A 13,747-nucleotide genomic window follows, 5' to 3' on the forward strand; every position below is an offset into this window, starting at 1 on the left:
ACTACTCTCTTATTTGATTTATACTGTAAATCACTCTTTTTCAATAGAGAGAATAAAAAAAATCATGACCGCTTAGAAGAAATGTTATTGCTCTTTTCAACAATTACAAGAGAGAAAAAAAAGAAAGAATTTATACAAGACAAGAGCGACAACCCTAAACCTAAACAAATTGGGTCTGATTCATAAGAAATTGAGTCTCAAACATAAGCCCAAAAAAAATCTTCTGGGGGGCGCTGCCCCCCACGACCCTTCGCCCGTGGACATCGCAGCGGGGCCCATGTTGGAGGGAGCCCCCGACCCCCCCTTTCTGCAAGGGCAAAAACTTTGAATCAGGTTCCATAACTCATCAAGCAGGAACAAGAAGACGGCCATGTGTTGTAACACAGGCTAAAAACAAAGGCGAGACGTGTAAATTTATTTACAGGGAGAGTGCGGACATTTTCATTCAACGCATATCATGCTTATATGTGTTCTAAGGTTATTAAAAAACTTTTATAGTAATTCAATCATGCATATATGTGTTATAAGGTTGTAAAAAAACTTTCATAGTGATGAAATCATGCTTATATGTGTTCTAAGTTTGTCAAAAAACTTTCATAATGATTCAATCATGCATATTATATGTGTTATAAGGCAGTAAAAAAACTTTCATAGTGATGAAATCATGCTTATATGTGTTCTAAGGTTGTCAAAAAACTTTCATAGTAATTCAATCATGCATATATGTGCTATATGGCAGTCAAAAAACTTTCATAGTGATGAAATCATGCTTATATGTGTTCTAATGCTAACCTGACGAAAGGGGGTAGATCCCTCTCCCCCTGACGGCAGAAGAACCACTTAGGTAGGGGCTTTATCCTCTCTGCCCGACGAGAAAAGAAAATAGCAGGGAGACAGAGCCCCTATGGCCAGAGAAACAAAGTGGACAGGGGGCGGAGGGGCTCCGCCCCTTGCCGACTAAAAGAAGAAGCAACAAAAAATCTCAACTTATCTTTAATTTTTAATATCGATTGCAAACATAAAAAAATAGTAGCAAAATGAGTAGCCCCAAGCTTTTGTATCTCTCTATCATTTTTATAATTTCTTATAAGTTGCAAAATTGATTGTGATTTATACATGAAGCTTGTAATCCTTTTTTTATCTAATAATGTATGAGAAAAATTGGACAATCTATCACATTATTCAAGAATTAAATCAATACAGTGTGCAACACGAGAAGATGTAAAAATATGAGGGTATCTTACCTCCACTGCAACATTTGCTTTCAAGTAATTTGAGCCATTATCTATCACAAATTGAACTACTTTGTCTGATCCAATTTTTTTAATAGTAGCTGATATATACTTCTCAATATATTCACCAATTTTTAACCCTTTAACACATTTATATTTAAAAAATAACGTGCCTTTAGAATATGAGGCCAAAATATTTATGTGTGAATGATTTTTCTTATTTGTCTATATATCAGACATTAAAGTGCATCCTGATATCGACCATGACTTTTTTACCTCATCAATAAATGCTACAACTTGTGCTTTTAGGTTTTGAATCTATTTTGTTCTAATTGTTTCGCTACTTGGATAAGTATAACCAAGTCCACAATTTGCAATGACATTAATCATCTCCTTAAATGCATCATCTCTAGCTAACCTAAAAGGCAAATTGTTTATCACAATACATTTTGCTACACATATCTGCATATTCTTTCTCTTTCTTCTTTATAAAAACATTTAGAGTATTTCGTTGATCCATACCTATACTTGGAGAAGTAGAATAAATTCCTATAGAAGTAGAATCTGAGTTGCTTCTAATAGGAGATAAATAACTTGTGAGTTTTGATTTTTTCCCGGATAGCTTGGACTCTAATTCATGAATTGAAGCCAAAGCTAGATGTTTTGCATCTGACATTATGTGCCTACATGCAACAACATCCTTATTTGGTATGCCTGCAAGATGATACTTAAATCGTATTATTCCCTTATTAAAGTATACCTTACAATAATTGCAAAGTAATCAACCATCTGATTGTAGTTTAGCATGGTTCCATAATGCATCTTTAATTCTCTGCATCTTTTTTCCTACATAAAACATATCAGAAGACATCAAATATTTAGTAGAATGCATCAAAACAGAACATTTTGTTGTTTTTTGTTAAGCACGTCAAAACAAAACAGCCAAAATAGAAGCTTCTTGACATAACCAACATGTAAGAAGTAAAGGGAACTCCACAAATTCAAATAATTGAAAAGGATAAACTCTTTATGAGTTTGAAAAAACTCTTTATGAGCCATGTAATGAGCAACTCAGATTGTTTCCCAGCTCTAGTCTTAGATGACAATGTCGTCAGTTATATGTTACATGGCCACTATCTCTAACTGTATGCATTTGTTTGTTAGAAGCTTATGGTGAGCTTCACGAATTTCGCACATTTTTTTTGAGTTCTTTAAATTTTAGAGTATGATGATTTTTCACTTTGTTTTCTCGTTCTTGCAGTTATTCATGCAAATCTGGGAGTTGATGTTCATTTCTTGAATTCTTTTATCCTTTTCTCCATTATTGTTATCTTGTCCGTGAGCCTTTTATCCTCTTTTATTTAATTTAATTTCCTTCCCTTATTTTTTGATGTTTTTTGCATGAAGAATTTCTTCAAAAATGTGTTCTTGAATTTTGTTTGTTCAGAACCTTTCTTTTGGGATTGATAACATATCAAATTTTTTATGTAATTATGTTATGTTCTATAGATCAGATTGCCAATCTTAAACAATTGAATTCTTTTTTTTTTTGCATTTTCACTTGTTTTGCCAATACATTTTTTTCTTGATTATGCTGTAATTTGCCTTTTGCCTTTTGCTTTTTTCCTCACTTTTTTTGCTTGATTTCAGTTCTTATTTTGATGCATTTTAGTTATTTCTTTGTATATTATTTTCCTTTACTTTTTCCCCACAATTTAATTGCACATTCTGAATTATTTTCATTCAAATTTTGTTGATAAATTTGTTCAAAGCTGACAATTGAGAGTTTTTTTCACATTATTTTCCTGCCATTTTCAAAATGCTCCATAGATTTACATCTTGTGCTCTTGAAGACAGTGTTTTAGGCTATGTTTTGGTTGTTCAAAAATGTGGAACTTGATGCTTGAATTGAATTTTAATTCTCCTTTTCGTTGAATTTTCAAAAACCTGTTTTGTCAAACCATTGTTTCCCATATGTGATGAATTATGTTGATAATGTTTGTCGTCTTTTGCTTTTTCATGTTCATCTCAAATCTGATTATCAACATGAAAGGGTTTGAAATTCCATTTTTTTTTGCTTTATGGAGCCTTGTATTGTTTACATTTATTTGTGGTCCATTCATTTGAGATCTTTGTGTGTACTCACTTTGTATTTTGATATTGAACTTTGTTTTTTTCTTGTCTATTTTAATGCTTTTATTTTTTAATATTCTCTACTTTCTTTTTTTTATAATGTGGAAATATATCTATTGCAAAGTTGGTTCTTCATAAGGCATTGTTTTGGGTTTTTACCTAGTATTTGGAGATAGGATGAGAAATTTCATGTGATTTGGTATCATGGATGATGGCTTCATTAACTCCACTTATTTTTGTTTTCAAGTTCATTCATATTTGTATTGTTACACTATAATTAGATATTTGAAATTTTGAATCTTATTCGAGCAATTGATGTGGTACACAAAGTACTGATTCAACCGCCAACAACAAATGCACAATGATGCCCAAAAACAAAGATATGCACATTGATGCCCAAAACAAAGAGATGCAGCTGCAAACAACAACAAATGCACAATGATGCCCAAAAACAGAAAGATGCACCGTGATGCCCAAAACAGAGAGATGCAGCTGCCAACAGCAATAAATGCAGAGTGATGACAAAAAAACAGAGAGATGCACAATGATGCCCAAAACAATCCTTTGTTACACATATATACACCTCTGCTGGCTCATCGATGAAAAAAAACACACTTATAGTATAGAGAAGAGAGAGAGAGAGAGAGATGAACCAGTTACTCTCTTGCAGTCGTTGATTGGTTGCAGTCGCTGGCTGTCACCCCTCACGGAGCAAGGTTTTTTGTATTTTTTGCAAAGGGGACCTAGGGTTTCAAGGGTTTTGAAACTTGAAAGAACCCTGAAAAAAAAAGTGCGACAAACATCTCACGATATTATCACAAGATATAGTAAATCGCGCGATAATATCATGAGAAATTGTCACAAAAAAAATTTCTCTTGAGATGTTTGTCGCACTTTTTTTTTTCAGGGTTCTTTCAAGTTTCAAAACCCTCGAGAAGAGGAGATAATAGCATTGCATCTATGGTCATTAATGAGCAGACTTTCCAAGGTGTGCACATTTTACTGAATGCCTCTGTGTTCTTTTTACATCATTTCTCTATGAGAGTTGGCATTGATTATGACTTGTCTGCCATGTATTTCACGGTTTTAAATGTTAAGGCCCGTACGGCCAGCGTAGAGCCTTTCTCACTGGATGAGATTAGGAAGGTGGTGTGAAGTTTTCTCAATGGGAAAACACAGGGGGTGGATGGGTTGCGTATTGATTTTTTTCAAAAAAATATTTTTATTTTGAAAATTGATTTGAAGAAAGCTTTTGATTCTTTAGATTGACGATTTTTATTTTAATTGCTTGCGCACCATGGGGTTTGGAGAGCAATGGATTTCTTGGTTAATGCTCTCCAATGAAAAGAAAGGGGAGTTTTTAAACCTTTGAGGGGGGCTGCACTGCATCAGGGTGACCCACTATGTCCCCTCCTCTTCATCATCGCGATGGAGGCCCTTTCTATCATGCTCTCTTCTGCGGAGGACTCAAGAGAGTTCCAAGGTTTCAAGATTCTATGGAGTGTCGCCATTTCACATCTTATTTTTATTGATGGCTTGCTGATCTTTTGGTGAGGCCACAGAGTGCAACATGTGGTCTCTTTGGTTGATTCTTAGATGCTTTGCTGAGATCTCTCAGGTCTGCACATGAATGAAGAGAAATGTCAGTACTAGTATTGATTGACCCTTTTGGGGAACTTTAGTCACTTGCCATAAGCATCTTTCATTGTCAACCAGATTCCTTTCCATTGAAATATCTCAAGGGAGTTACACTGTTGTAGTGTGGTGGATCGGGTCACGATGAAAGTTCAGTCTTGTGCAGCACATGCACTCTCAAGGTTCAGGCACATCAACATGGTAAAATACAATAATGTACCATTGGTACTTTTTCAAGTTTTCAGATTACCAAAAAAAGTTGAAAAATGTTTGATCGTCACCCTTTAACGTTTTATTTGGAGGGGGAAAGGCTGAGGGAAAGAGCACGTCCTTGATGTAGCGCGCCCTCTCGACAAGGGGGTTTGGGGATCCTAAATCTCAACTTCTTTAACAAGGCGCTCCTAGCTAAGTGGTTATGGCATATTTGCATTTAATTATAACCCACTTTACTAATATCTATTATACTAACATTTAATTATAATCTAGTTATAATATAAGGTTTAATTTTAACACTTAAATAAACTTTGAGCTAACAATTACCTAAGTACAAAACAAAATATTGACATTGTAGAAAAAAGATATTTTATAGAATTTATAATTTTTTTCAAGAATTTTAAAATACACCGCTACTAGACTCGGGTTTTGTCACATGATGCGAGACATCGAAAACTCACTGCATTAGACTCTCGAGGTTCGTTTTCCTTCATCCTCGAAGCGCAAAAACATTGCCACTCCTCTAGGATTGAAGACAAACGACAGAGACAATTCCAGCACCATGCATGCTTCACACTCATTCGATGATGGTTGAACTGCAACACACAATAAGTTTGCATCACAGGAAAGTAGATAGTGCCAAACTGAGAAACTTGACATGCTGTGTTCTCATACCAAATGATGGCCACATGCATGGGTGACCTATATCGAACAAAATTAAAACATGAAACAAGGCTATGTTGTTCGTAACTCGATTGACACCCAACGCCCCTTCTTTCTCCAAGACATTGGCCAAAAGGTTTTCTTTGATTTTTTCTTGAAATCCTACCTATGGTCAACTCACTATAAGGATTAAAACATTTTTACCCTACTCCTCTAATGTCTTTAAATGTTGACCCTTAAGACTACCCAACCAAATGCTTTAAACCCTTCACAACTAACACCAGCTAGAAATAAAATTTAAGAACTTTTCAAAGTTAGTCGTCTAACTGTCCAACTATATGTAATTAACCTACTTTACTAATACTTATTATAATAATATTCAATTATAACTTAGTTCTAATATAGTTTTAATTTTAAAACCTAAATAAACTATGTCCTAACAATTACCTAAATACAAAACAAAATATTGGCATTCTAGGAAAAAGATATTTTCTAGAATTTATAAATTTTTTTTTTTAAAATTTTAACATATACCACGGCCAGATCCGAGTTTTGGCACATGATATGAGGCAGCAAAAACTCGCTGTATAACTCTCTCTCTCTCTATCTTCCTCTCACCTATCATCATTTTAAGTTCTTTTTCTCTGGTATGATTGACCCACCTCTCCCTCATACATACATAGACACACATTTTTTCACTCCGTTATTTTCATGGTACACACTACACAAACAATTGAAAAATTTTCATTTGATAAAGTTATCATATCAAAACTTATCATCATTGCCATTATCAATTGTAAATTCCAAAAATAATCTAGCCGTAGAAGAAACTTACAGCAATACCCTATGCGCAAAGAGCACGCGTTAAATAAAAAAACAGTTAAAATTATTTTTTCCGCACAGAGCATTAGCCGTGGTCAAAGACCTCCGCTACTACATGCACATCAACGTCAGACACACGTTCGATATTATTATTACGTGCTTTTTCCTATATATATTGTAATTAAGTAAAGTAAGTAATTCAAAAAATAGACTCATCTTGGCTCTCATCGTATTTTTTTAATTTTCATTAAAACAACCTATTAATTCAAGAAAACAAATGAAAAATGTTGTGAATATAGGATGACTTGCAACCCTGTCCGAATTAGGCCAGCTATGGGGTTTTGTGTTAGACTCGGGCCTGACCCAAACCGTAACTAGGCCCAACCCGGCTGATCAACGGATCAAACTTAATAAGGCTCTTTCCGTCAATTGACCGGTCAACCTGGCCCTTCCGTTGTCCACCCCTAACCCCGACCTATGGGGTTTGGTATGAGTCGGGTCCGGGTCAAACCCGACCCACTCAAAGCTCGAACCGACAGGGCCCCGCAGGTGAAATAGACGACCCAAAGCAATCCCTAGAGCGCATCCCTCATTGTAGTCGTCCATCTACTAAGATCACTAAATGAATATATTCTGTCCCGTTCCCACAACGCTCTTTCGCGGCCGTCCGTGGAGAGAGAGACAGAGCGAGCAAAACCCTAACGTCGCGCAGGTAGAACCCTACTCTCTCTCTCTCTCTCCAGTTCTTTCAAGTACCTCGCCGATCGATTTGGTGTTGGTTTCATTCGAAAGAATCCTAGTTTTTTAGTTAGAAGGTCTTCGATCCAAACTCGGTAAACCCTGAATTTTCGTTCAATCTCGTGCAAATAATCGCATATCCTGTTATATTCTTGATCCATCATTTTTACCGTCTTGTTCTGCTTGGAGTCGAATGATTTGAATTTTTCCGAGTTTTTTGTTGTCTTTTTTGATGAATTCTGTGATTGGTTTAGGGTTTCTATCTTCGTTTTGGTTTTTGAAGAATGAAGCCATCGATTTAGGGCTCGTTTGTCTCTTCTTTTCCGCTTCAAAACTTGTGCTTTTCATTGTGGAATATAGGGTTCGAGGTGGTTGCGCAGATGGATGAGGACGTGAAGAAGGGAGGTGAAATCATCCCGGAGTCTGTGTTGAAGAAGAGGAAGAGGCTCGAGGAATGGGATCTAGCGAGGAAGGAAGAGATCGAAGCCAGGAGGAAGAAGAACGCTGAGAACAGGAAGTTGATCTTCAAGAGGGCGCAAGAGTACGCCAAAGAGTACGAGGAGAATGTGAGACGGCGATTTCCTTGTTCCACCTCTCCTCCAATTTTGCTATTACCTTGATGATGCTGAAGGACTAATGGGTTTTCTACTGGCAGGACAAAGAACTCATCAGGTTGAAGCGGGAGGCAAAATTGAAAGGTGGATTTTACGTCAACCCTGAAGCTAAGTTGCTGTTTATCATTCGTATTCGGGGGTATGGTTTTCCGTGCCCTTCGTATTCTATGACTTTTGCCTGCAATAATTCTGTTTGCATTCCTTTCATTTCTACTGCTACCTTCAATGATATTAGTCCTCTGTCACCAGCAAAATGATGATGACTGAATCTAGATGCAAATCCTTCTATTTTAGATCCTTTGTGTTTTTTTCTTTGTCAATTTCAATTATTTTGATTAATAGTAGGATTTAACGCTTTTGGACACACTGAAATTTTCTGAAGCCCTTACCCTAGCGAACTTAGTGAATCCTTTGGTGGTTAGGTACAGTTTAATGCATTTCTTAGCGATACTCCGATACGGATGAAATTGTCTTTTTAACCAGTGGATCTCAATTGGTTGTGTGTGGCAAATGCATTTTTTTTCTAAGGACGGGGAAACCACCCTTCGGATCAGAGACCTAGTCGCCCTGGCTCAGCCTGCCATACTTACTGCGGCCTTCCCGACTGTGTAAACCCATGGCACATCCCTTACCCCCAGGGAGTCGCCCATCTTCGGATGAACAAGGGATTATCCCTTGCCCTCATTAATTGACAGTCATGTGAATAGAACCTTGACCACCCGTCTAGTGGCCAAGGCCCTCTGTTGTGCCAAACCCCTTGATGTTTGTTTTTTGAATGGTTTTGATTATCTATTATGGAGTTCTATGCCTTGACCGAGGGAGCTTTGAATTTGTTGGATGGTTACTTTCGAGCATTGGAAACAAGATAGCAAACGCACTTTGAAGTCTTGACGGTCTGTTAGTGTTTATATATATATATATTTATGTTTCATGCTTTCTGCTACAGTATCAATGCTATGCATCCCAAGACTAGGAAGATCTTGCAGTTATTGCGTCTGCGTCAGGTATTTGAAGTTTCTCAATTCTCCCCTCTCCAAACTGGTTCTTTATGTGTGCGTGTGCATGCGTGTGTTTGTTTGTTTAACAATATACTTTCCCTGCAGATATTCAATGGTGTTTTCCTCAAGGTGAACAAAGCTACAATGAACATGTTGCGCAAGGTGGAGCCTTATGTGACATATGGGTATGCTTCCATGTATTGCTGGTGTTCCAAGTGATATGAAATGCAATAGTTGGAGATTATTTACGGCTTTTCTTTTTTGTTTCACAGCTACCCTAATTTGAAGAGTGTGAGAGAGCTTATTTACAAGAGAGGTTACGGAAAATTGAACCACCAACGAATTGCATTGTCCGACAACTCCATTGTGGAGCAGGTATCCTTTTTTGGTTATTTCTAGTTATAGGTATTTCTAGTTATAGGTTTAATCACGTTTCTGGAACTATTCTAAAGTTTCTTTATATTCGTAAAATGCAGGCTTTGGGTAAGTTTGGGATAATCTGTGTTGAAGATCTGATTCATGAGATAATGACCGTAGGCCCACATTTCAAGGAAGCCAACAACTTTTTATGGCCTTTTAACCTTAGTGCTCCATCCGGTGGCCTTAAAAAGAAGAGAAATCACTATGTTGAGGGAGGTGATGCTGGTAATCGTGAAGATAAGATCAATGAGCTGGTTAGGAGGATGAACTAGTTTTTTTTTTTCGATTCTCTTCTGTTCCTGATTTCTTGTTGGATTTTGAGTCGCTTTTTCTGTTGAAGTCTAGTGTCAATTTTCTGCTGGCGGGATTTTGTTTGTTTTGGTACTGCAGCTAAATGAGGAACTGATTTATTAGTTCTAAAGTTTGTTTCTTAAATTTCCGAATGGCATAAATATTCTGAATACGTGAATACAAGTCTCACTACCTGGACAGCCAAAGTAGTTTTGCCTGCAATTTATGTTTTGTTGCCTATGAAAGTATCGTCGTTTCATTGTTTGGATCTTTGTTATGGTCTTGGATTGGATGTCACTCAATCACAGCTTCATCATCGAAGGCGTGTTCACTGTTTGTCTGTCTGTCCGTCTGTCTTGGTTGTGAATTGCACGAGAGGAGCAGCATGAAACAGACTTATAAGTGTAACTAATTGTGGTAATCCCTGTACCTAGAATTTTTGTGGCATCATGAGTTGCATGTGCTACTAGTCACGATGTACTGATAAATTACTTGGACTGTCATTCAGAATCTTAGGAGGGAACACCTTGGGTAGCCTCTGTAATAGGTGATCTGTTGACTTAAAATATTTTATGTAAAATTATCTCTCGACACCATTTTTATGATTTCTACTTCATTTAGTCCCTCGATCTGTGGCCTGAATGGCTTGTCACTCAGGCTAACTGTCACTTTCAGAATCTTAGGAGGAAGCTCCTTGAGCGGTTTCTGCACTAGTTGGACTTTTGATTTTGAGAATGTTTTGCTTAAAATTTTCTTCTAACTCCATTTCATAATTTACGTTTTATTTAGTCCGTGTGAAGCAGTGGTCGGGGTGACGTTTATCCATTTGTGTTTGATAAGTTGCAAATCTTGTTATAACTCTACATGGTGATGATGAAGAAGTTGGATAACTTGTTTAATTTTCTCGCCGGCTCCATCTTTTGTTTGAAACTTTTCTTTTGTTGTGTTAAGCGACTTAGAAATGCATGGTTGGAGTTGTTACTCATAGCAGTAATATTGTTAAGGACTAAATGCTCGAAGCTTATGCTGCATACTAGTTTCTAGGGTCACTAGAATATGTTAACTGAAAATATGTGAGCCGGAGTGTGAACAAGGCATTTTTGACGCCTTTTTTTTTTGCAAATCCAACCATGCAGATGAATTCAGCATGGTTCATTTGTGAGGAATCGACTGTTGGATCATGTATTTTCGAAAAAGAAAAATGTGTTTTGTGGATGCTTGAACATTTACAAAAATTTAGAGTTTGTGATTTTCAAGCCTTACAAGATCCTTATGCATCATGATTATGATTAGATGATGCAAAATTTTGTTTCTATAAAACCAAACATCTAGGTCACACTAATACGGTGAAATCTTAGAAAAAATAAAAAAAAAACGCATGAAAATTTTGGTTTATCCTTTGGTTCACATATTTTCAGTTAACATATTTTAGTTGAAAATTGATCATGCTGGACAACAAAAATGACATGTTTCTTGAAATGCTTTCAAAATTGTTAAATTTGTTTGTTGTCCAAAATCACAAATAATGTTATTTTTATGAGCAAAGCTCTCACACCTATCATTTTTTATGCAAATTTTCTCCATATGTGATGCTTTGATGTTCGAGTTTAAAAAAAATTCTCAGTTTTTTTATGCAAAGTTATATTTTTTATGCGAAGTAATTCAAGTATTTGTGCAGTTTGTTCGTTCGAGCTTAAAAAAAATTTTACATGTTTTTTATACCCATTTCTGAAATTGTTTGTGTATTTTTAGAATTTTTATGCGAAGTAACTCAATTATTTGCGAGGTTTTGGGGTTTAAGTTTAAAAGAATTTTTATAATTTTTTATGCAAAGTAACTCATGTATTTGTGCTCTTTGTCCGTTCGAGTTAATTTTTTTTTTTTACAGATTTTTTAATGAAAATTATTTTTTTTTATGTAAACTAAGTCGGGTATTTACGATGTTTGAAGGTTCGAGTTTAAAAGAAAGTTTATCAAACATATCTGTATTAAGTATTTTCAGGGAATCTTCAATGCCCAGGGTGAAACATGCACAAGGAGATAATGTCGACTGGTTGACCTTCCCTCTTCAATGCCCTAACCAAAATTAAGGTCGAGTCTCATGGGACTTTGCAATTTCATTTGTGAAATATTTTATAATTTATCAAGCTTTTACGAAGCCTCCCTTGGCTTATAAAAGGGGGTTCTCATTGTTAACATAAGAGAAGAAATCAAAATAATTAAAATGCTCGTCACTCTTTCTCTTTATTTGGACGTCACCTGTATGCAAGTTTGTGAAGAGGATGAAGGGGAGGCTCACATATGTTAGAGTGAATGCCAATAGTGAAATACTAGGAGTGATGCTTAGTGAGGTGATGTTGTTTCCTTTGAACTTGCGTCGACAAGTTTAGGGAAAGTTAAACTTGCGTTGTCCTGTGACTTTCATATACAGTCTGATTTTTGTAGTGCGTTAGAGCGAATACTCTCCCAATTTTCAGAGCGAGTTGGGTTGAACTGTGTAGACAGTTTGTGGTGAAAGAAAAGAAAAGAAAAGAAAAGAAAAGAAAAGAAAAAAAAATTAACAAAAAAACACCAACACATTATAGGCAAATGGCGGGTTTGGGCAGGCAATTTCATTACAGCTATTCTCAAACCATGTCTTTCCCTAAAATATGTCGGTGCTTTTTGGTTAACTTTTTCTTTCGCCATAGAGTGTCTACACAGTTCAAAGCAACTTGTTATGAAAATTGGAAGAGTATCCGTTCTATCACACTGTAGAAATAAGACAGTATACGAGAAGAGTCACAGGACAATGCAAACTTAACTTCCCCTAAACTTGTTAATGCAAGTTCAAAGAAGACAACATCACCTCACTGGGTCCTTCGAATAAATGATTGTATGAGCAAATGAATGATTGTACGAGCAAGTTCGTTTGTTAATGAATGTAATCAATTTGATTCATTGCAAATTTGATTCACTGTGAATTTTTTTATTCATTATAATTTTGATTCACTGTAACTATGTTAATTCTATCCATTTATAAATTAGATTCATTGCCATTTTTTTATTCGCATAAATTATTAAAAGGTAAAAATTGCAAACCTACGAAGTTTGGATAAACTACATAAATGTGTGATTTACTTTGCGAATAAATTTTTTTAAAATTTGCATAAAAAATATGCGAACTTTCTTTTAAACTCGAAACTTCTTATAAAAATGTAAGCACTTACGTAAAAAAAAATAATGAACTTTCTTTTAACCTCGAAACCTCACAAATACTTGAGTTACTTCGCATAAAAAATTTACTAAATTTGCATAAACAATATGCAAACATTCTTTTAAACTCGAACCTCAAAACATTGTAAATATTCGAGTTACTTCGCATAAATTTTTTACTAAATTTGCATAATAAATTTGCAAACTTTCTTTTAAATTCGAACCGACAAATTGCCCAAATACCTGGGTTACTTCACATAAAAAATATAACATCACCTAACAAATCTACGAAATGTCTTTCAAACTCGAACTTTCAAACTGTGCAAATAACCAGGTTACTTTGCATAAAAAATAAAAAAAATGCTCATAAAAAACTTGTATTTTTTTTTAAACTCGAACCTCCAAACCTCACAAATAGTTGAGCTACCTCGCATAAAATATATGCAAGCAAACTTTTTTTTAAACTAGAACCTTCAAACATCGCAAATACTTGACTTACTTCAGATAAAAAAATATAGGCAATTGGCATAAAAAGTATGCAAACTCGAACCGACTCTTGACTCCTCTGTGTTATATAAATAGTAGTTGCCAAGACATCACATATTCTAAGACTCACATTCTAGCACTATTCTTACATAATCTAATGTTTTCTTTATGATTCCTACCAAAATAATCCGACAACTATTTTTGGTATTTTGATGACCTTTTTCGGCATTATGGTGACTAAGAACCCTGTGTTCGTGAACTGCGTCGTCCTTTAACTATTGTACCATGAAGTATGTAAACGTTTTGA

At 35.6% G+C, this 13,747-nt stretch overlaps 1 protein-coding gene across 1 annotated transcript; it reads left to right on the top strand.

Moving 5' to 3' along the window:
• Nucleotides 1–7,349: 7,349 nt before the first annotated feature.
• LOC149835630 (large ribosomal subunit protein uL30y) lies at nucleotides 7,350–9,889 on the top strand. Its single transcript, XM_090008640.1, has 7 exons — nucleotides 7,350–7,410; nucleotides 7,797–8,002; nucleotides 8,092–8,189; nucleotides 8,997–9,054; nucleotides 9,154–9,233; nucleotides 9,321–9,423; nucleotides 9,525–9,889. The coding sequence occupies exons 2-7, from the start codon at nucleotides 7,817–7,819 to the stop codon at nucleotides 9,738–9,740; spliced, it is 741 nt and encodes a 246-aa protein (XP_089864766.1). The 5' UTR covers nucleotides 7,350–7,410; nucleotides 7,797–7,816; the 3' UTR covers nucleotides 9,741–9,889.
• Nucleotides 9,890–13,747: the final 3,858 nt, after the last annotated feature.

Source organism: Nuphar pumila, chromosome 6 (genome assembly GCF_984573655.1).
Source record: "Nuphar pumila chromosome 6, dmNupPumi1.hap1.1, whole genome shotgun sequence".
Taxonomy (NCBI): Eukaryota; Viridiplantae; Streptophyta; class Magnoliopsida; order Nymphaeales; family Nymphaeaceae; genus Nuphar; species Nuphar pumila.